General features: G+C 29.0%; 3 protein-coding genes across 3 annotated transcripts in view; all 3 read left to right on the top strand.

Moving 5' to 3' along the window:
* The first annotated feature begins 1,896 nt into the window (after positions 1-1,896).
* On the top strand, positions 1,897-9,337 carry LOC113371019 (zinc finger and SCAN domain-containing protein 12-like). The gene is made up of 3 exons (XM_026611674.1): positions 1,897-1,963; positions 2,042-2,618; positions 9,106-9,337. Exons 2-3 carry the CDS (start codon positions 2,101-2,103, stop codon positions 9,335-9,337), a joined length of 750 nt encoding a protein of 249 aa, XP_026467459.1. The 5' UTR covers positions 1,897-1,963; positions 2,042-2,100.
* Positions 9,338-9,597: 260 nt separating this feature from the next.
* On the top strand, positions 9,598-11,146 carry LOC113363356 (gastrula zinc finger protein XlCGF52.1-like). Its single transcript, XM_026605848.1, has 2 exons — positions 9,598-9,655; positions 9,751-11,146. Exon 2 carries the CDS (start codon positions 9,790-9,792, stop codon positions 11,047-11,049), a length of 1,260 nt encoding a protein of 419 aa, XP_026461633.1. The 5' UTR covers positions 9,598-9,655; positions 9,751-9,789; the 3' UTR covers positions 11,050-11,146.
* Positions 11,147-17,678: 6,532 nt separating this feature from the next.
* LOC113371008 (uncharacterized protein DDB_G0271670-like) overlaps positions 17,679-25,112 on the top strand; it is a 56,016-nt gene continuing 48,582 nt past the window's right edge. Inside the window, exon 1 of the mRNA XM_026611665.1 lies at positions 17,679-17,826. The gene's annotated coding sequence lies outside the window, so the exon portion shown is untranslated. The remainder of the gene's footprint in view (positions 17,827-25,112) is intronic.

Here is a 25,112-nt window from a genome sequence, read left to right as displayed (position 1 = left end):
CGTTCCAAACGCAATGATTAAGAATTTTTAAAAATTAAAAAGAATTTTTTAATCACTCTTTTTTGCTCTAATATATTAAATAGTATTAATTTTACAAACGTTTCGAGACTATGTTTGTCTCATCATCAGTGTATTATATTAACTTCCCGTAGTAATCGCAAAAAAAATCGAAAATGAAAATTTTTATATATCTTTACGTTTCAAAACCCTCTGAACAATTTGGTATACCTTAGAAAAAATGGATGTATGTGTGTGTGTGTGCGTGCGTGTATGTATGTGTGTGCAGATAAAAATTTTCGTCGGCGATTTCGGGAACACGGATGAAGCAATTTGAATAATTCAAAAAACATTCGATTCGTATTGATAAGGAGACGTGTTGATTAGTTTTTGGCGAAGGCAGGTCCAGCAGTTACGGAGAAAAAGAGTGCAGAAAATAGAAATCGAGTTTTTGAGAGAACGGAGCATCCGATTTGAATGATCTAAAAAACATTCAATTAGTAATGATTGGGAGAAGTGTTTATTAGTTTTTGGCAGAGGCAGGCTCAGCCATTTCGAAGATACGGAGCTAAATGTTAAAAAAATGGCAGTTTTTGTGAGAACTAAGCGTCCGATTTGAATGATTCAAAAAACTTTCTGCTTGTCTTAACAAAATAATTTATTTTGGAAAAAAACATTTGTTTCTAATTTTTTTTTCAAAATATATTTTTGTAATTTTGGATTAAAAATTCAAAAAATCACCCAGGCTAAGCACAGTCTAAGCGCCACTCTGGTACAAATGTTTTTGCAAGTGCGTTTGGACTGTTTATGTACTGGAGCACTTTTCCAATTTTGTGAAAACTATTGAAAAATGTGAAAATGCCGCCAAGCTGAGCACAGTATAAGCGAAAATGTCGCACAGAATTATTTGCAAATGCGTTTAGACTGTGACTATGCAGGATAACTTTTTCAATTTTGTGTAAATTAGGGCAAACATTTTTTTTTTTGAAATTGAATTCGAAATGAAATGACGATTGTTAATGTTCTGGAGATTGAACTAAATTGATTTATGATTTACATTCGATTTGCTCAGATATAACAAGATAGCAAAAATAATGAAAGTTACAGTATTTGTAATAATATATTTGAAAACGTTTAAAAGTTCTCGAATATTTCATTACAAAACGGGAAGTTCTAGCAATTTGACTTAAGGCACGATGCCACACAACACTAGTTTATTATTGAATTGGAAATATTAGGCCTTCAGTAGTAAATCTATTCCTGAAATAAATGTTTCGAAAGGTAGTGAATAGTATTCAACAATTTGCAACCATCTACTTTCAATAATAATAACGATTCTTGAAATCTTTTAAACAATCTACTACTGGGTGAATTAATAGTAACATTGTTTAAAATTTTGGAAAAAAATTTAGATTAATTATAGTAAGGCGAATTAATGCATGAAACTATCGGTCTGAAAGGGCAATTGGGTTTATGTATTTTGAGAAGACTGTATAATTTAAGGAACTAGAGGGTTCCTTTTAACTTCAAGGGAATAGAATTGGTGATGTGTCATTTTTTTCTATAAGATTGATGTATTTAAAAGCATGTCTATGATGGTAAATGTTAGGATCATTCGGTAGCTCCTTTTAACAGAATTCTCTCTTAACAGAATTACTGAAAGCTTTTATGTCTTGATGAATATATGCCAAATTATTTTTTAAATTTATATATATATATATATATATATATATATATATATATATATATTTGTTCTCCCCTCTAAAACTTTTGTATATTCAGATTTTATATCTTTTGTTGAAACTAATATTAAATTCGGATTTCAAATTTTGCCGCCGAAAAAATCGCAATTGAATTGTTTTTAACTTCAACTTGATCTGTTGTTTATAAAAGAAAATGGAGGAGAAATGTCAAAGTGTTTAATGGAATTATTAAAGTTAAATTCGAAGATAAATTTAGTAAAAAGGTCAGTGTTAGCATTATATTCTATTAAACAATAAACCAATTAGTAAATATCGAAACATATTTATTATTGTACCTTTAGACTTCTCAAATTTTAAGAACTCATCACCAGTTTGTTTATTATAACCTACAACTTCAAACATGTCTGAAGAAACAAATTCAAACAAAACAATTAAAACCGAACCGTTCGATGATTATCCTCAAGTGAAACAGGAATTTGATAATTATGACAATACATCAGATTTATATATGGATGATGATATATGTCTGCAGCAATTTCTTAAATCTGAGGTTACAATTGACGAGGAAATAAAACAAGAGACGATTGATGACCAAGATGACATAACTAGTACAAACAAAGCAGTTTTAGATGAAAATTCTTCCATATGTAACGACGAGATCAGTGAATCAAGTATGATAGTCAATAGTGCAAACAAATCATTTAAAAAAGTTTCAGGAAAACGTAAGACAACTAGTAAGTTGAAATATAAATGTAAATCATGCAGTAAAACATTTGTAGCAAAACAAGGCTTAGACCGACATGAAATGATCCATACTGGAGAACGGCCTCATGAGTGCGAAATATGCAATAAAAGATTTTCACAGTCAAGTAATTTAAGACAGCATTTATCAGTGCATACTGAAGAACGACCTTACACGTGTGATATATGTAATAAAACATTCAAAATGAAAAAAATTTTAAAACAACATAAAGTGGTCCATTCTGGAGAACGCTTGTATGAGTGTGACATATGCAATAAAACATTTTCACAGTCTGTTGGTTTAAGACAGCATTTATCAGTTCATACTAGAGAACGTCCTTATGTGTGCGAAATATGCAATAAAACATTTTTACAATCAAGTAGTTTAAGAGAACATTCATCGATTCATACTGGTGAACGTCCTTATGCATGTGAAATATGTAATAAAACATTCAGAATGAAAAAAATGTTAAAACAACATGAAGTGGTCCATTCTGGAGAACGCTCTTATGAGTGCAAAATATGTAATGAAACATTTTCACGGTTAAGTCATTTAAAAAGACACTTATTAATTCATACTGGAGAACGGCCTCATGAGTGCAAAATATGCAATAAAAAATTTATACAGTTAAATAGTTTAAAATTGCATTCATCAGTGCATACTGAAGAACGACCTTATGAATGCAAGACATGCAATAAAACATTCAAAACTAAACATTTATTAAGGCAACATGAAAGAAGACATATTAGAGAACAAACTGTAAAAAAACAGTCAACAAATTAGTTGAACAAGTCTAGAAACTGCCCGGCCTTATAATCCTTATCAATCACTCAACTTATATTGATACACAGGATATTAAATGCAATTTATTTAATATATATCTCAGTTACAACTCTGTTTGTTACTCCTAACCAGTGCCTTGTATGTGATTGTTTATTAATATAAATACATAGTATACAAAGTCTATTTATTTTTGTTTTATTAAAAGCCCAGGGCCGTGCCTGGCCAGCGTGCAGTGCGTGCACCTGAAAATCCGCCGATCGTGACTTAAAAAACGACCGTAGTCAAAATCACCCGAAGGCGGCCGTATATAATAAATTTAATTGAAAGTGAGATCGAATCAAAAAGCGGCTATTGAAAGCTTTGTTTCTAAATCATTATTAAGTGTATAATCTTGGTGTAAGTGGCAACTTTGCCTTAAGGGAGTATTCTACTGTAGAATTTTGAAAAAATCGAAAAAAATTTTTTTTCATATTATCAAAGTTTAGTTATTCAAAAATATGTCATTAAAAGGATTTTTCAAAATTACTATTATTTCCTGAGTTATATCCGTTTTAGTGACGTGGCCTCGGTTCGGGTCCTAAGGAGAATCAAAACTTTGAACGCGTTTTTCTCGGAACTACTTTTTTCGAGCTGGCGGTAAGGATATCGATATTCGAGTTCTAATGAACCGATTTACTTCAAATTTGGAGAGGATCTTCTCTATACATCGCTTTATCGCGTGGACCTCTCCCAAAACTATAACTTTTCATTTAGTATTTTTAAAAAATTCGGAAATGTTAAAAAAAACATGAAAAAAAAATATTTTTTTTTCAAACTGCCGCCATTAAAACAAATTTTTTTCTTTTAACATATCCAAGGTTCATACGATAGCGGCATCTATAATAATTAAGAATCCATTTATTTTTGAAGTAAAACTTCTTTAGGCGCGACATGGGTTAGGTTGGATAAAATAATCAGGTTGAATGTCAAACTTGTCGAAAGATATTAAATTCGGGTAAAATTCCCACTTTGTGTATGTTTAACGGGTTTGTATTTCCACCTATACCAAATTATCTACCTAAACTAGATACTGTATCTGAAAGGTTAATTTCACCTAGGTTGTTTTTCATGCAAATTAGACGATTGCGACATGCAAATGGACAATTTGGAATGTTTGGCCAAATTATAAATTTGCCTGTTGACGTTGATAATATGGTTAATTTTTTACCTCGTAATATTAATGATGATCATTGCATTAACGTTCACATAAAAAAGCAAATGATTCATAGATCAAGCTGTGTGCAGGGGGCTTGATAAATAAAACAAATATAAAAGTATGGCTTCAATTTGTTAGGCAAGACGGATATTACAGCTGTTCAAGGAATGAGATTATATCGTCAGCGAAAAAGTAAAAAATACAAACCAGTAAATGAATGTATGTTAATTTTAATTACATGAAGTTCTTCAAACACAGTTGTTACAGGATGAGTTAATTTGCAAAAACAATATTTGTTTAGGCGTTGTTTAACATAATCCACTGTGTGAATGAATATTATAGAATTTATTAATCAGCAATCATAGTCATATTTCAAGTACGACTTTGATTACATTATTGCTTGTAAATATTATACATATTTTTAATGCAATCATAAATATATAATTTATAACTTATCATTATATAAATGTGTATAATGATTGACGACACTAATAAATGTGTGCATCACGAGTGTTACCATATTACTAATAAACATTATTCAAAATTTTTATATGATGTATTTATTTTTACTCAACTTAAATTTGCTACAATATAATTGCAAATAAGTTTTACTTCAATCGCGTGTGATCCTTACGCGCACTCTTTTTTTATGTTTCAAATCACCAGGAGGGTTGGAATCATGCACGCCAGGAGCCCCCACTTTGACTGCTCATATCTTTGTGAATTTCAATTTTTTTTTCTAAATAATTTTTTTGTGTAATAATAAAATATCAACGAACAAATGATAAAAAAATCGATGGTAAAAATATTATTTGTTTCCTTTATACAGCGCTTCAAAAACCAGGGGAAATTCATACCTCTACAGTAGAATACCCCCTTAAAGCAAGATGCATGATTTTTTAAACATGTGTAAATAATCGACATAATTATAAAAATATATTAAATCATGAATGAATTGTAATGTGAAAAACTATCGCCGATTATTCAATTTTGTACAAATTTTCTAAACATATCAGTTATTTTTTAAAAATGGTTAAAAAATTATATATTATTGAACAAGAAATAAACGTGTAGTATGTTCATTAAGAACAGGCTCCAAAATCGCTAAAAAAAATTGTTAATCAATAACTGAGAAACGACTCGACCGATCATTGACAAAAACATCAACTAATCCAATTCTCAAATGGTTTTTAACTTCCCGTAGGGCAAGTTATAGTAATCGCAAAAAAATCGAAAATGAAAATTTTTGCATTTCTCGACGTTTCAAAGGTTTCTGAATATTTTAGCATACCTTAGAAAAAATGGATGTATGTGTGTGTGTGTGCGTGTGTGTGTTTGTGCGGATACAAATTTTCGTCGACGATTTCGGGAACACCAATCAACCGATTTGAATAATTCAAAAAACATTCGATTCGTATTGATAAGGAGACGTGCTGATTAGTTTTTGGCGAAGTCAGGTCTAGCCGTTCCAAAGATACGGGGCAAAAAGTGCCGGAAACGGTAACTCAGTTTTTAAGAGAATGGAGCGTCCGATTTTAATAATTCAAAAAACATTTTACTTGTATTGACAAGGTAAAGAACCGATCAAATTTTCATAAAGGCAGGTCTAGCGGTTTCGGAGCTCTAATGAAAAAAGTAAAAAAAAATGCCATTTGGTGGTCAAAAATGATCATTAGACATATGCACATCAAATTATCAGATATTTTATAGAGATTTTAGCAAGTATAAATTTTGTTTACATTCCTTTGGGTTCCGTACCAATGTTTATGCGTTAGACGACGACGCGGCGCTTACGCGCTTTGATATTTTGTCTTTATGCAGTTAAAGCAGTACGATTGCTTTGAAAAAAAGTTTAGATCTTTCAAAATATGTCAAAATAAAGAAAACATTTTTTTCAAAAAAAAAAAAAAATTAAAACAAAAAAATTAATAAAAAAAATTTTTTTTCAAAAAAAAATAATTTTTTGTCTAATTGTTTGTCAAAAATCTTATTTTTTCGAAGTAAATTTTTTTCAAAAATGTTAATCGTTTTTAAAAAAATAATAATTTTTGGTACGGGAAGTTCCAGCAATTTGCCTTAAGGTACGATGCCTTAATTGCCTTAAGACAGAATTCCACTTACAGCTAGTTGAATTTTTAAAATCGATACACGAATTTAGGCTATAACGTGGACGAAAAATTTGACACTTCTATGACAATTCTAAAGAAACGGCTCGGCCGATCGTGAGGCAAAATTAACCATCATGAACCAGCACGTGCTTATCGAATTGTATCGAATTTTCAAATAGGACTGCGCATTTTTGAGAAAACCATCGAATAAAGATGAAATTTTTATAATATTTTGAAAATTAAAACGACTTGTCGTAAGGTCGAAATATTTAGTTAAATTTGAGATCATGATCTCTATCGCCGAAATTTATAAATATCATCGTAAAAAATATTTAACAAGTAAATACGAAGAAACGATCCGGCCGATCTCTGAAAACTAATCAGCACGATTCCCAAATGATATCTTTCAAACAGCTTCTGAATGTTTAAAAACGATGCAGAATTTTTGGCTAAAACGTGTACGAAAATTTGTACACTTTTTTAACTTCCCGTAGGGTAAGTTATAGTAATCGTCCAAAAATCGAAATCAAAAATTTTTACATTTCTCGACGTTTTGAAGGTTTTTGAACATTTTGGCATACCTCAGAAAATAATGGATGTGTGTGTGTTTTGTATGTCCGCGTTTTTCCGTCCACGTTTTCGGGCGCACGGATCAACCGATTTGAATGGTTTAAAAAACATTCGATTCCTATTGATAGGGAGATGTGCTGATTAGTTTTTGGCAAAGGCAGGTCCAGCCGTTACGGAGATATGGAGCAAAGAGTGCAAAAAATAGAAAGCGAGTTTTTGAGAGAACGGATCAACCGATTTGAATGGTTTAAAAAACATTCGATTCCTATTGATAGGGAGATGTGCTGATTAGTTTTTAGCAAAGGTAGGCCCAGAGGTTTCGGAGATACAGAGCTAAATTTAAAAAAATGGCTGTTTTTGAGAGAACTAAACGTCCGATTTAAATGATTCAAAGAACTTTCTGCTTTTTTCAACAAAATAATTGATTGTGGAAAAAAAAAATTTTTGTGTCTAATTTTTTTTTCAAAAAAATTTTGTTGTAATTTTGGATTAAAATTCAACAAATCACCCAAGCTAAGCACATTCTAAGCGCCACTCTGGTACAAATGTTTACCCAAGTGCGTTTAGACTGTTTGTGTACTGGAGCACTTTTCCAATTTTGTGAAAACTATTGAAAAATGTGAAAATGCCGCCATGCTAAGCACAGTATAATATATAAATGTCGCACAAAATTATTTGCAAATGCAAATTAGACTCCGACTATGCGGGAGCACTTTTCCAATTTTGTGTAAATTTGGCAACTATTTTTTTTTTGAATTTGATTCGAAATGAAATGACGATTGTTAATGTTCTGGAGATGATAAATTGATTTATTTATAATTAACTTTCCATAGGGTAAGTAATTGCAAAAAAATCGAAAATGAAAATTTTTATATATCTTCACGTTTCAGAGGTTTCTGAATATGTTGGCATACCTTGGAGAAAATTGATGTATGTGGGCAAAAAGGGCCAAAAACGGTAACTCAGTTTTTAAGAGAACGGAGCGTCCGATTTGTATAGTTCAAAAAACATTTTATTTGTATTAACAAGATGAAGATTTCGGAGATCTAGTAAAAAAAACTAAAAAAAAATAACATTTGGCGGTCAACAATAATCATTAGACATTAGACATATGCATATCAAATTATCAGATGTTTTATTGAGATTTTAACAATAAGTATAAGTTTTGTTTACATTCCTATGGGTTCCGTTAGACAGCGACGCGGCGCTTACGCGCTTTATATTTTGTCTCTATGCAGTTAAAGCAGTACGATTGCTTTGAAAAAAAGTTCAGATCTTCCAAAATATGTCAAAATGAAGATAACATTTTTTCCAAAAAAAAATTTTCAAAAAAGTAATTTTTTGTCCAATTTAAAGTTTCTAAAAAATCTTATTTTTCCGAAGTAAAATTTAAAAAAATTAATAATTTTTGGCACGGGAAGTTCCAGCAATTTGCCTTAAGGCACGATGCCTTAATTGCCTTAAGACAGAATTCCACTTACAGCTAGTTGTTGATTAGAAACGACTTGGCCGAATGTTGGACAAAATTGACAGACGGTAGTCGTTATCTAGTTACATCAAATAACTTTTAAATTTTTGAAATCAACTTAACCGTTTTTAAGAAGACATTGACAAGAAAACAAAAATCAGCTCATATACACACTTCTTTCTCAAATTTGATTCAGAATGACTAGAAACGTTGAGAAAACATAAAAATTACAAGTCGATTTTTTGTGAGAACATATTTGATTTTATCCTATTATGTTATTTTCAAGGGCGGCCAAAAATACAAACTAGAAAATACAATTTGTTAATTTTTTGTTTACTCAATCGACAATGGATAACCTGAATATACAGTAAAACCTATTTATTTCCGAGGGATACTAATTTTATAGTTCACTTCACTGTTTATACGGATGGGAAATGGCACTGTCATCACATTATAATTGTTAATTATTTAATAATATAGAAAAATATGAATTAATAGAAATATATTTCTAAGTTTTATAAAAATGTATTTAAATCCAGTTCTGAAAACAACATACAATCCAGATCTAGTTCCAAAGTCTTAAGCATCAAAAGACGATTTGTTGAGTTAAAGGACAAGAAGAGGTTAAATTGCGATTCCAATGAACCTTTTGGTGTCAGCGATAACCCGATGTCTGGACATACAGAACGAGTATGCCAACGAAAGTCCGGTGTCATGGCTAGAGTAAATGCGTTAAACCGAGATGACCCGAGGACTGGGCGTACTTTTTAAGTAGCTCTTTCTTAAAAACTCATAGCCGCTTTGATTCCCACAAGTTCATACATACTTTATATGGTTTCTTAATGAAGACACATATATATTTATTTGTTCCCTCTCAAAAACTTTTATATGTTCATATTTTATGTTTTTTTTTTGTTAAAATTAATAATAATTTCGGATTTCAAATTTTGCCGCCGAAAATCTCGCATTTAAAATGTGCTCAATGTTGTCCAACCTGGTCACTTGTTCATGAAAACAAAATGGAGGAGAAACGTCAAAGTGGTTTATGGAATTATTAAAGTTGAATTCGAAGATAAATTTAGTAAAAAGGTCAGTGTTAGCTTTATATCATATTAAACAATAAACGAATTAGTAAATATCGAAACACATATATTATTATACACTTAGACTTCTCAATTTTTAAGAACTCATCACCAGTTTATTATAACCTACAAACTTCAAACATGTCTGTGGAAACAAATTTAAACAAAACAATTAAAATTGAACCGATCGATGATTATCCTCAAGTGAAACAGGAATTTGATGATTATGAAAATACATCAGATTTGTATATGGATGATGATATATGTCGGCAGCAATTTCTAAAATCTGAGGTTACAATTGACGAGGAAATAAAACAAGAGACGAATGATGACCAAGATGCTTTGGGTAATACAAACGAAAGAGTTTTAAATGAAAAACCTTACATATGTAACAAAGAGATCACTAATTCAAGTAATTTAGTGGATAGCACGGACAAATCATTTGAAAAAGTTCCAGCAAAACATGAAGCAACTAGCAAGTTGAAACCCTATGAATGTGAAAAATGCAATAAAACATTCACAACAAAACCAAACTTAAACCAACATAAAATTATACACTCTGGGGAACTGCCTCATGAGTGCAAAATATGCAATAAAAGATTTTTACGGTCAACTAATTTAAGAGATCATTTATCAGTGCATACTGAAGAACGACCTTATGCATGTGAAATATGTAATAAAACATTCAAATTGAAAAAAATTTTAAAAGTACATAAAATGATTCACACTGAAAAAAGTCCTCATGAGTGCAACATATGCAATAAAAGATTTTCACGGTCAACTAATTTAAGAGAGCATTTATCATTGCATACTGGAGAACAACCTTACGCATGTGAAATATGTAATAAAACATTCAGAACAAAACTTATATTAAGGCAACATAAAACATTACATACTGGAGAACGTAATGAGTGCAAAATATGCAATAAAACATTTTCACAAAAGGGTAATTTAATAAGGCATTTATCAGTGCATAGTGAAGAACGACCTTACGCATGTGAAATATGTAATAATACATTCAGAACAAAACGTATATTAATGCGACATAAAACAGTACATACTGGAGAACGCCGTAATGAGTGCAAAATATGCAATAAAACATTTTCACTTTCAGGTAATTTAATAAGGCATTTATCAATGCATAGTGAAGAACGACCTTATGCATGTGACATATGCAATAAAAGATACAAAACAAAACCTAATTTATATCAACATAAATATGTACATACTGGAAAACGGCCGTATGAGTGCAAAATATGCAATAAAAGATTTTTACAGTTATGTAATTTATCAGTGCATTTATCAGTGCATTCTGAAGAACGACCTTATCCATGTGACATATGCAATAAAACATTCAAAACAAAAGATAAATTAATGCGACATGAAAGAGGACATACTTGAGAATAAACTGTAAAAAAACTGTCAACAAAACTGATAAATTAGCCTAGAAACTGTCCGGCCTTATAATCCTTATCAATCACTCAACTTATATTGATACACAGGATATTAAATGCAATTTATTTAATATATATTTCAGTCACAATTCTAGTTGTTACTCCTAACCAGTGCCTTGTATGTAATTGTTTATTAATATAAATACATAGTACAAATGCTATTTATTTTTGTTTTATTCAAAGCCCTACTATTTTTGTTCTTCAATTCTTCAATATTCTTAGTAAAGCTCCTTTAGGCGCGACTAGGGTGTAAATCTGTGCAAATACAACGGAAGAGCGTTACGGCCGAGTCGAGTGCCAATGATTCGTCATTCGCTCTCGATGATATCATTTCTATACGGGTCGATTGTGATTGGTCGTCGTGTCACGTGCGAGGGTGTACGCCACATACGTAATTAGATTTTAAGATGACGTCTTAGTAGAAATCTTGATTTTGATTAAAAAATATGTGGATCGGTAGAATAATTTATCCCCTCATCAGTAAATAATTATAGCGAAAATAAAAAAACAAATGAAAAATCCGTTCCGTGTAAGAAACGTAAGTTTATTGAAGTAATTTGTATTATTCGTGGTTAATATATATTTTTAGAGATTATATTTATAGGCAAGACAGATATTACAGCTGTTCAAAGAATTAGACTGTATCGCCAACGAAAAAGTAAAACAGTCAATGAATGTATGTTAATTTTAATTACATGAAGTTCTTCAAACACAATTATTACATGATAAGTGAATTTACAAAAACAATATTTGTTTAGGCGTTGTTTAACATAATCCACTATGTATAGAATTTATTAATCAGCAATTACTTCATTTCTCTAATGAAGGTGCAAGTCCTAAATGCTAATTACAATGACAAACCGATCATGTCGTATTTGAAGTATGACTTTAATTACATTATTGCTTTTAAATATTATACATATTTTTAATGCTATTATAAATATATAATTTACAATTTATTATATAAATATGTATATAATGATTGACACTAATAAATGTGTGCATCACGACGAGTGTTACCATATTACTAATAAACATTATTCAAAATTGTTACATGTATTTATTTTACTTAAATGACATATTCTACAACTCTTTTTTTGTTTTATTTTTTTTCGCTATGATGCTAATTCTACGGTTGTTATGGCAACACTATCTAATACTTCTTTCTTGGTAGTAAAAACTATGAAAAGTCAATTCATTGCTGTACCATCAGGCGTATTTTACATATAAACTGTATCACAAATACGCAGTTATCATAACATTCTTCCTTGCTTTGTTTATATGTAAAATACGCCTGATCGTACAGCAAATAGATAGATTTTTTTACTTTTTTACAACCGAGATAAAAGAATAACATAGCATTGCCATAACAACGCTATATATTAATATGACCCTTATATTTATTATTAAATTCTATATTATTAATTATTCTTTTTTTTTTTCAAACAAAAGGGATGAATAATGAATTCAAATCAGTTTTTGTGACGAAGAGAATTCCATCAGACGTCGAGACAGTCGGAGAGGGATTTTGCGAAGTGGATCGCCCTAAAATAGGGAAAAATGGGGTAAAATAGACACAATAGTAATATAAAATCATATCTTAGGTATAAGATTTTTTCCTTACTTGATTTTTTAAACTTCCTGATTGAGAACTTTATGGTTTTGCCAGAAATCTGAATCGCTTCTTTTGATGCTTTGACGCTTTTAAGTCATTCTGAATCGTTTGAGACCAAATTTAGAAAAAGTATGTGTGTGTAAAATATAGAAGTAAAATATTAGAGGCCTGTGATAAGTAGTTTAATTATAAAAATGAATTAAAGTTTAAAAATTACAACATCGTATAGATTAATTGGATTGCTTTAAAATTACGCAACAAAAAGGATAATTGTAATATTTCAGTTTTAGCATTTTAGAGTAGAGTAAATTGTTGTGACCATTGATATAATAAATTTTATATAATGTTGAAATTTGTATAAAATTTTCGAATATATCATTATTAATAATTTTAAAGTTACAAAACGTTTACATGCCACTTGTTACACCTAGTAATAAGTTATTATTATATTGTGTGATATTTATTTAACCTGTTTTCCCTATATATAATATGTGAATGATCCACTGTGGTCCATTTAATGGGGTATTGGGGTGCTTTGGGTGCTTTTTGGGGATGATGGAGCTCACGGTCGAGTGGTCTTGTCGGGGAAATAGACGGAGAGCTGGTCGGATAAAATTATAATAAAACTAGTTGTGTATGGCATTGTGCCTTAAAGCAAATTTCCGTACCAAAAGTTTTTTTAAATATTAATTTTTTGTTTAATTTTTGAAAAAAAAAAGATTTTTGAGAGATTTTAAATTTTTGAAAAAAAATGACTTTTTTGGGCAAAAAACTTGAAAAAAAATGTTTTCTTATTCTGAATTCCAAATTCCAAAACAATGGTAGTGCTTTAGCTGCATAGAGACGAGTTTATTCATTCAGGTTTGAAATTAATAGTTTTTTATATTTTATTATTTATGTTTTAATATTTGTTACAAATTTAAATTTATTTAAATAGTTTTTAATTTTGTATTTTTAATGTGATTTTGCATTTATTTAGTCTTATCACTTGCTATGTTAATATTTTTGCTAGATTTTTATATTCTGGAAATAAACTTATTTTTTATTTTTCTACAACTATTTTAATTTACTTTTAATCTAATCTTATTGATTAAATTCCCGTAGGGTAGTTATAGTAATGCGCCGATAATCGAAAATGAAATTTTTTGCATTTCTCGACGTTTTGAAGGTTTCTGAACATTTTGGCATACCTCAGAAAAAATGGATGTGTGTGAGTGAGTCCCGCATTTTTTCGTCCATGTTTTCGGGCGCACGGATCAACCGATTTGAATGGTTTAAAAAACATTCGATCCCTATTGTTAGGGAGAAGGGGTAATTAGTTTTTGGCAAAGGCAGGTCTCGCCATTTCGAAAATACAGAGCTAAATGTGCAAAAAATGACAGTTTTTGAGTGAACTGAGCTTCTGATTTGAATGATATAAAAAACTTTCTGCTTGTATTGACAAAACAATTGCTTATGAGGATAAAAAATGATTAAATCTTTTTTTATTTTTCATAAAATATTTTTGTAATTTTGGATTTAAAATTCAAAAAAATACCCAGGCTAAGCACAGTCTAAGCGCCATTCTGGTATAAATGTTCACCCAAGTGCGTTTAGACTGTTTTTGTATTGAAGCACTTTTCCAATTTTATGAAAACTATTGAAAAATGTGAAAATGCCGCCAAGCTAAGCACAGCATAAGTGACAATGTCGCACTGAATTATTTGCAAATGCGTTTAGACTGTTACTATACGGAGCACTTTTTCAATTTTGTGTAACTATTTGGGCAACTATTTTTTTTTTTTTGAAATTGAATTCTAAATGAAATGACGATTGTTCTGGAGATAAATTGATTTATGAATTACATTTGATTTGCTCAGATATAACAAGATAGCAAAAATAATTAAAGTTACAGTATTTGTAATAATATATTTGAAAACGTTTAAAATTCCTCGAATATTTCATTACGGTACGGGAAGTTCCAGCAATTTGCCTTAAGACACGATGCCATACACCACTAGCTACTTCTAATTTTGTAGAGTTATTTCAAAATATAACGAACTGAATAGTGGATGTGTTTGTTCTGACTTTTTTAGAAATTCGCGAGTGGAAAGGATTAATTTTAAATTTTTGATAATAGAGATGCTTCATAAATATATGTAGTTTAGTGGTGCTATCGGTCTATATATAATAGTTTGTCAACTATTTTCATGATATAATATTTCCCTCAGCCCTCCCTCTAACTGACAAGGTATGATAGAGAAAGAGATCCGTCTAGCCATCGTCGAAAAAAAATCTGACAATGTGATGTGGGTGAGAAAGGACTCTACTATCTACCGAACTCGTATGTATCTACAAGGCGAAGATATAGAATCAAAAAAGTAAAATTAAACTTTTCATTATCAATATGGATCCGAAACAGTTTTCTCTTCTTCTCGCAATAGAATAGTAGAATTATTTTTATTCCTCATTTGTCATATTGTTGATTTAACTGATCTTTTCTGGAACAACGTCTTAACAATAAATGTTAATTTTTTCTAGAGTCCATATTACTGATCTAAAATAAGCCGGGTTGTTATAAATTACATCAACTTTTTTGGCAAGTGAGACCCATTTGGCTCGTCAGTAGAATTTAGTAATTTTTTTAAAAATGTGGTTATCGTAGAAATGAATTTTTATATTTATATGTATATATATATATATATATATATATATATAATTTTGCAATTGCGATTTCGTTTCAAATATTCTGCAATGTCTTCACATTGCGATTGTTTGTTGTCTTTGTTCAAAAAAGTATGCGCGCTCTCTCCCTACCGCTAATCTAAGGTTAGGATCACACATTCTGCGAAATAAATTAGAAAAATCTATATATATATATGTATATATATATATATATATATATATATATATATATATATATATTACAGAAATCGTTGCACCGCTTTTGAGAAAACGTAGAAGAAAGGTCTAATTTTGACTTACATACATACTTTTTTCAATGATTCCTGAAAAATTAGCAGATCAGATTTCCTGGTGAAAATATAAACTTCTTCGTCATACCTTATTATTTTTGACATTCCTTATTAGAGTAAATGGATGTATGTGTAGATATATATATTTTTTATTATTTTAATGTTTTACTCTAAGAATGATTTATTTTTGTTTATTTTCTTTCCGTCCTTGACTCTACTTTAGTAGTACGCCTTTTTTTGTTATTTTCCAAAATTCAGTCTTCTAGTCCTTGGTTCAACTTTTTGTGAACCCTGCTTTACTGTTTATTTTAATTTTCGAACATACTTTTTGAGTTAAATTTTAAATCATGCGCTTAACTACGAAATTGTATTAATTTTTTTTATATTTTTATTTTTATGTCAAAATTTTACGTTTTTGTGTTATTACAAAACAAAGTTATAATAACTTCCCGTAGGGAAGCCGTTTTGGAATTTTAGATCTAAAAGTGCAAAAAATGGCAGTTTTTGAGTGAACTAAGCGTCCGATTTGAATGATTCAAAAAACATTTTGTTTGTGTTGACGAAATGATTATTTTTGTATCATTAATACAATTTTTTTCAATTTTCAAAAAAAAAATTGTTGAATATCGAAAATAATTCAGGTTTTAACTTTAATTCTAGCTTAAATTCTAAATGTCACTTATATACTTCAAATAAATAATTTTAACTTTACAATTCAGTCTATAAAATTCTCATAAATATGAGATAAGTTCCATTAATTCCAACTCAGCTTGATTAAGTTTTGTTCATTAACTTTTCATCATCCAATTTATAAGCTCTTATATTTTGTCTATAAAATAGTAATAATGAAAATTGCAGACATTTATAATAATTTATATGAAAACATTTAATATTCCTCGAATATTTCGTTACGATACGAGAAGTTCCAGCAATTTTCTTTTAAGGCAATATGCCATACACAACAAATTATTTTATTATTATATTTTATATTTATTTATTTTAATTGTAATATTTTTTAAACATTGTTTCATTTTTGTTTATATTTTTCCTATCCTTATTTGAACTTTCTTACTAACAATTCCTAGAATTTGATCCTGAATCTACGTTTGTGAACCCCGTTGCATCTATGAGACACAACTTTACATTCTTTTTCCATTTACTATTCGTTAACTAGATATGATTTTATTATACAACTGTTTGTTTAATTTAATAATAATATGTTATTTTATTTTTTTATTTTTATTTAACAATATCTTCAAAATTTGTGTGTTTTGATATGTATTGATACTCTTATTTGCTAGTATAATTTATATACTTATATCTCATATATTATCTCATTGTAAACTTGCAATTTTTTTAAACTTTGTAAAATACTATTTTAAAGTAGAGGGCAAAAGATGTGTATCCAATAATCGCAAAGATTTACAACCATTTTCTCAAAAACAAGTAAAATTTGGTATTTTTTAACTTATACTATTTTAAAGTACAAGGAAACTGATGTATAACCGGCCAACTCTTTAAAATAAGAAAAAAAACAAGTTAAGTATGGTATTTTAAAACAATACTATTTTAAATATTTTGTAAGAACTTGCTGAATGATGACACACATACAGTGTCGAAACGTACATAATAAATAGTTGAATTATTTATTGCGTTTTATTTCGACTATATATATTTATATATATTTATATTTATATATATAATTTTTTTTTTCAAAATTCATTATAAACTTCACGCCTAATATCTGTCACATCTCTTTTCCACCCATGTGCCCGCACCCTAACACGCCGCCTCTACAGACACAACTCGCAACTTACGTCAGTACGATTCCGTCAGTCAACAAGATCGTGCGCGTCGTCCTTCAACAAAATTAATAAATTCATACAGAAAACAGTATTAAAAACACAAAATTTATTTACCCGAATCAAAAACAACAATCAAAATTATCTATTAGCATTAATAAAAGTTTTCGAAAGGTTTTAGAAAGTGTCGAAAAACATTCCAGGAAAAGTGACTTGTCAATAAGGGGATTCTTTTAATCCTGCCGGCATTTTTGTGTTTTTAGAGTTTAGTTTATGAAAAAGTGGCAAATTTTGGTTTGTTATGTGTTAAAATTGTTTGGGAAGTGATATCTGAGGAAAGGATATAGTGTAATGTAAGTATTATATGATTTTATAAAGTTTGTGTCAAAAATTAGTGTCTCAAAATTTTGAGGTTATGTTTAAAGGATTTTAGGAGATTTTAGTACTAAAATTGTTTTGTAAGGCTATTTTTATATAGTTTTTTGTGTTATTATTGTTTCGGACGCTTTATATTGTTATTTTATATATTATTTACAAACTATAATCAAATTTAAACAATTTTACACAAATTGTATGAGAAGCTCAAAGGATTTTTTGTTAAATTCATTTTTTTTCAACTAAAATCCAAAATTCTAATCAAATTTTGCTAAAACAATTTAAATTGCATCTTGTATTTCATTTTGAAATATAAGTTGATATTATATTTTTGGTATAAGATCCTTTTGCATGTTTTTGTGTCAAAATTGTCAAAAAAATTTGAGGTTATGCTTAAAGACTATAGGGATGAATTATATTATTATTTATTATTTTTTGTGTAATTGTTGTTTTGGACGTTTTATATTACTATTTTATACATTGTTTGCAAATTACAATCAAATTTAAATAATTTTACTAAAATTGCATATGAAGTCCAAAGGATTTTTTTGTTGAATTAATTTTTGTTTACCAAAATTCAAAATAGTCAAAATTTGCTAAATCAATTCAATTTTCATTTTGTATTTTATTTTGAAATATAAGTTGATATTATATTTTTGGTATAAGATCCTTTTACATGTTATTTATGTCAAAATTGTCAAAAAAATTTGAGGTTATGTTTAAGGACTTTGGGGATAATTTTTTTGATTTTGACACAAAAATTGAATTATAATGCTATTTTTTGTGTAATTGTTATTTTGGTTATATTTATATATAGTTATTTAACACTTTTTTTTTAAAACTATAATCAAATTTAAATAATTTTACACAAATTGTGTGAAGAAGTCCAAAGGATTTTTTTTGCTAAATTCAATTTTGTTTACCAAAATCCAAAATTCTAGTCGAATTTTGATAAAACAATTTAATCTGCATTTCTTCCTATATATGAGTTAAAATTATATTTTTATACACTAAAAAGATTTTTTTAAGGTTATGTTTAAGGACGTTAAGGATAAATTTTAGATTTTGGCACAAAAATTTAATTATAATGCTATTTGTTATGCACGTTTTATATTGTTATTTAACTTATTTTTATCAAATTTCAACAATTTTACTAAAATTGTGTGAGGAGTCTAAAGGTTTTTTGTGTTAAATGCATTTTTTTACTAACTTGAGAGAATTTTTAATTTGCTCGTCAGTATGGTTTCTTATCTCTTTTTTTGTAGAGACTTATATCTCTAATTTGAGAGAATTTTCTCATTTGCTCGTCAGTAGAGTTCCATTTTTTGTCACTTACCAAATTTTCAAGTTCATCGGTAGATTTTTTTTATCTTTAACAAATTTTTCTTGAAGCTCGTCAGTAGAGTCCTTTTTCCACTTAATTGAATTTTCAATATGTTTGTCAGTAAAAATTATTTATCCAACTTGATGAAGTTGAGATTGAATTTGGTAGTCAGTAAAGTTTATTTCAGAGAATTTTTATTTTGAGCGTCAGTAGAGTTACTTTATTTAGATTTCAGCAGAGTTCGATTAACTCGTCAGTAGATTTTTTTTTTATTCTCTACATTGAGATAATTTTTTATTTCCTCGTTAGTAAAGTTCTTTTTCTCTTAAACCAATTTTTCGACAAGATCGTCAGTAAAGTTCTTTTTTCTCTAACTTAAATTTTCTCGTAAGTAGATTTTTTAAATTATTTAATTAAATCTTTAGGATGACCTCAGACTCTGCTTTTATATTTAGTTTGCTCATCTGCAGAGTTATTTTCTATGTTGAGTAAATTTTCAGTTTGCTCGTCAGTAGAGTTCTTTTTCCTCTTACTTAAGATAATCCTAATTTGTTCGTTAGTATAATTTTTTGTATTATTCATTCTTTTCATTCATTCATTCTTCATTAAGTCTTTTTTGCTACTGACCGAGCAAATTTGATTTTATAGTCCATAAACAGTTCCAATTTTTATACACAACTAATTTTAGTCTCTATTTTAAAATTACATTCTAAATTATTTTGTTTTGATTTTGTTTAGCCACATACAACATTTAATTTTTATATTCTTTCTGTATTTACAACTAAATTCTCCATTCTTATTTTTTCTTCTAAATCTTATCTTCTCACCTGCAAATCTAGATATTTTCTTTTTACCTCTAATTTTATTCAAATTCAAATTAGATGACAATTGTATGTCAGTGCCAGGACTCGAACCGAGTATCGTAATAAATAATAAACCAAATACCAATTCTACAAAATAAATACCAAAATTGTAAAGTGTCTTCAATTATTACAGATTTCATCAATATCTGTAATTAGCACAACTCTTGAGATAAAATCTTTAGTGTTGCCCAATGAGGCACAACGTCCCTATCGGTCTTTATTTTTGAAATAAACAGCTAAAATTTTTTATCTTAATAGCTAATTCTGGATTTTTATTGATTTTATCTATGAGGTCCTCAAGGTAAAATCAGATTACTAGTTTACTATATTTTAATATTAAAATAGTTGGTATAATCCTTACTATTGCCCGATGGTACAACGACACTCTAGTCTTTTATTTCTAGAAATAAACAGTTTAAATTTTTATCTAGACAGCTAAATCTGATTTTTTCTCGGACAAGTCGATTGTTGATGCGAAGTACTATTTTATAAAACAAATTAATTGATATGATTTGACCAACTGAATCCTTAGTATTGCCCGATGGGGCACAAGGTCCCTCTCTACATACCACAGTGTTGACGGTATATCGACTATCACTTCTGTCTGTCCGTCCGTCTGTTTTTAAGACAGAATAACACTTACACTTAGTTTAAAATATTTTAATATACCACTAATAATAATTCTGTACCCGATGGTACAGAACGTCCCCACCTCGTCCTTCTACCTACATACCAGAGTGTTGACGCTATATCGACTATCACTTCTGTCTGTCCGTCCGTCCGTCCGTCCGTCTGTTTTATCCATTATATTCGGAACCAGTTTATTCTCATCCAGTATATACAATATAGAATATCCAATAATATCGAGTCGTCGGGAGCCCCCGAAGGTCAGGTCGGGCACGTAGACGTAACTCGGTTATGATTTCCAAACGACTTTCATTCCTTCGGATGCGGCCGATCGGTCGATCGCATTCGGATTATCATCAGCTGGTAAGCTCTGGTACGTGCAAACTGGTTTTTGTGTGAGATGATAAGTAGATAGGTAGAGGTACTACGAGTAGAGGGTACTTGTAAAAACGATATTGACAATATTGATTTGGAAACAAGAGCACTGCATCTCATCAACCCTTCTTTGAGAAAAAAAGAAGTCTAAATGTGTCTCTCTTTCTGGTAGTACGTTGATGATTTGCTACTCTCGGTGCACCTATTTTATTTTCACAAATTATGATTTGTTTCTATCAGTTCTCAATGTGTTAGTTAGTCCTTACAAAAATTCATCGTCTGCCTATCTGCCAGTATAACGAATATAGAAAGAATTAATATATAATATCCACGGTGAAGGTACAATATCACCTTGGATCATTTCACTCAAAATAATAGCTACAATAATGTTGCCCATAATTTTTATAATCTCGTACTGCATATTAAATGTTTTCAGCAATCATAAAATCAAAATTACATTTTTGTTAATAATAATTCAATATATATCATTACTTAAGTGAATTAATTAGTCAAATCCTGTTCATGTGCACTATTCAATTTACGATCAACTAAATTAGTACAATAAATGGAGAGGAAAAGAGGGTTTAACATGTGAACTTTTTTACTGTGCTCTAATTTGCATGATATTTTGGAATCTCTTGAACAAAGTTAAATCTAGATGAAATGCGATTAATTTTAATTTTGGTGGAAATGGTACTCATAAAACTATTTGATTTAAATGAAAAAAAAACAGACCCTTAGGAGGCGTCCATTAATCACGTGAGGTATTAATCACGTGGAGGGAGGGACAAATGTAGTAAGTTATCACGTGATTTATTTTTACATGATTTTTTTTTTAAATCTGAACATTTTCAAAAAAAATAAAAAAATTCACCATTTTTTCTCGTAACTAAAAATACACCTGATGTTTGGTGGGCGAAAAGGGGTAATTTTGATCACGTGATTAACCGTACTCATTTTAAAGCTTATTTTGAGCACTATAAAACCCCATGGAATATATAAAATGTAACCCCTCGCCGCTAGATGGCTTCGAATACAACAATTAAATTTTGAACAAAATAAAAAAACGACTTGGCTTTTTCATATCTTTAATAGATTGTTCCTAAGACATTATAAAATAGCGATTTATTAAGATTTTAATTGATATAATTTTGTTCATTACATGATTTTTGTTAAAAAGTATATTTTTGGATATATTTGCAAAAAACGATGAAAAGCGCCAAAGAGAAACGAATTTTCAGGCAGTAACTTGAAAAGTATTTCCTTTTTTGAAAAACATTATGAAACATTTTTCATTCCCCGAGAAGTGGCAAAGGAGTCTACCTTATTTTCATTTTCGAACTTGAAAGTAAGATGAACCTAATTTCAAAATTTCATACAAATTGGAGCACAGTAAAAAAAAAATTAAGACCCAAAACGCTCCAATGACTTGAGTAAATATTCCGTATCCAATGCCAAACATATGAATTTTTAACACAATGATACTTTTAAATTATTGTTTTTTTTTAATAATTGTATCAATAATGGCACACCAGCACCATCTGTGATACGCTAAAAACACTAATACAGAGTTAAGCTCATTTGTTCTATGTTTATTTTATCTATGTCCCCATGATAGGTAATATTAAAAAGCTCATTCTTACAATTAGTTAAAATATTAAAGTGTTGATAATTTTATTTAATTTTGGCAGTCATATTTTTTATTACATATTTTTGTGAAAACATATTTGTGATTTAGATGCAAATATATATTATATGATTTCGTTCTTATTATTGTAAGTGGACGCCTCTGCACTGCCAAATTTGTTAATGTACGGAATCGTGAATCATGATCACGTTTTGTTTATAAGGAGACGCCTTGGAATTGTTTTAATTATGAACTATCAATAAGTTATAACGATATCAGCAAAATATGGAAATCTATAACACGAAATATTTAAGAAGACATTCTAATTGTAATCTTATCTTCTTATCAAAGTTTTCGAAATTGGTCTGTACTATGTTGAGATAATGGTTAAGAAGATATACTGAATTATATAATTTCATCTGCCAAACATGTACTGTTGATTGTATCTTATATTATTCTAATTTCTGACACATCTCATCTGCTTTTCGACAATAATAATGTAGATATTACATTTTTCTCGTATATTATATTCTAATATTATCTAGGTTCATAATTTCAGCTAAATCCAAATTTCAAGTGAATTATGTTAATTTTTGTATGCTCAGATTTTGTCTTCTCATAGGCCTATAATTTTTTAAGAGCTTCGTTTGATTATCTAAACTATGACCATGCTTAATTTCATTTAATTCCCAGGCGAGTAAATTTGTTTTTCTTGTAAGTTTATATTTTTTTCTAATAATATTTTTCTGATGAAATATTATTGAATATTTTGCTGAAATGTTCAGTTTGAAATAATAAAATTGTTTATCAATCTTGTCTTGCAAAAACGGAAACGGAAGTTCCACAAGATAAGGATAACGAAAATATTTTCCATGAAATTATAAATTTTGAAAGTATTGAAAGATAACGCACGAAGTTTATTGTTCTTTTAACGTTTGTACAAAATTAAATATTCAGATTAGTTTTGAAATTATTCTGTCTGTTTGGTTGAAAAAATCGTGAAACATAAGATCATTAGAATTGATCGAGTAAAAGTACAAAATTTGATTTTACATTTTTTTTTTGCAAATTGGTTTTATCTTTACCATACTATATAGTTATCTAGAATAAAACCCAGAGGTAAGTTTACGTGCTACAGTTAGTGGTGCCTCTATGGCGTGGAGAAACAACTAAAATTGAGGTAATGGCAAAGCGGTATCGAAAAAAATAGAATGATTGAAAATAAACATGTAAAAAACAAACAAAAATAATTTTTAAATTTAAATATGAATCGTGCAAAAGATTGTGCAAAGATTATATTAACACTATTAGAAGGGTTTATAAATATAAGACGACTTTTTGCAAAAAGTGTTTTTTTTACATAATATTCCTTTCTTATTTCACTACAAGCTTAAGACAATTTTCTGATTTTGTAAAATATAAAAATATTGTAAAAAAATAATCATGTATAAATAGTTCGCAATCACCTCCGCTTTACCATTACCTCAATTTTAGTTGTTTTCCCACTACATAGAGGCACCACTGACTGTAGCACGTAAATTTACCACTGGGTTTAATTCTAGATAAATATACTTACCAAATATTTTCAATACATCTCTGCTGCGAATTTCAATCTCATCATCATCATCACTAGTAAATACTGATCAATCAATCAGTCAATCAATCCTGTGTCTTGTTAATTAGTTAATTAACATATCGCATGCGGCGCTGTTTCAATTATATTATTCGCAAATCTGCTGATTTCTAAATGTGAATACTATTTTATGCAAAATCTGTTAATTATTGAAAGTGGTCTCGTTCGCGATTTTGATTACCAATGACTTTTAATTAACTGATACCATAGACCTTACATTACATGGACTGCTAGTCGAGCGCAAAACAAGTGAAACAATGATATGTCGCTTTTTGTAATTTTTTCCATTTATTTCTACAATATTACTATATTTTTATAATTATATAGATCCTAAAAAAATCCCTTAACAAACTTGAGAAAGATTTATCAAAATCCGAATAATCGTTCAGGAGAAGTATATCGATTTACACCCGTGCAGAAGAAATTTATATATAAGGTATATATATATATATATATATATATATATTGATTGTTTCTTTTCCGAACAGTAAATCCAATAATAAAAAACAATTTGTTTTTTGAAGATGTTTAATACGACGTTTCGGAACTAGGTACGTTCCATCATCAGGTTTATTCTGTCAAATACAATGTTTTTTAAAATACTGATTAACATTAATTAACAATGGTCAATACAGATTAATTAGAAAAAAATTTTGTTATAAAGGAATGGATTATGTACCGGATAGATAGTAATAAGACTTAACTAAAAAAGGTTTTATATAAAATTGAGAAGCAAAAATTATTTACCTGTAATAATTTATATATCCATATCACTAATATTTTTTTGTTAAAAACACTCGATTTTTTTTTGGAAG

This window comes from Ctenocephalides felis, unplaced genomic scaffold (genome assembly GCF_003426905.1).
Source record: "Ctenocephalides felis isolate EL2017-DRISC unplaced genomic scaffold, ASM342690v1 CF-g0.4_SCAFFOLD_00845, whole genome shotgun sequence".
In the NCBI taxonomy this organism is placed as follows: Eukaryota; Metazoa; Arthropoda; class Insecta; order Siphonaptera; family Pulicidae; genus Ctenocephalides; species Ctenocephalides felis.
This window is presented reverse-complemented; position numbering and strand designations above follow the sequence as displayed.

Excerpts from the sequence above, each read along its gene's own strand:
- LOC113363356 (XM_026605848.1), top strand. The coding sequence starts at position 9,790 with ATGTCTGTGGAAACAAATTTAAACAAAACAATTAAAATTGAACCGATC.
- LOC113371019 (XM_026611674.1), top strand. The coding sequence starts at position 2,101 with ATGTCTGAAGAAACAAATTCAAACAAAACAATTAAAACCGAACCGTTC. Across the intron at positions 2,619-9,105 it reads ACTGAAGAACGACCTTACAC|TTCTGAAAACAACATACAAT; the intron begins GTGTGATATATG and ends ATTTAAATCCAG.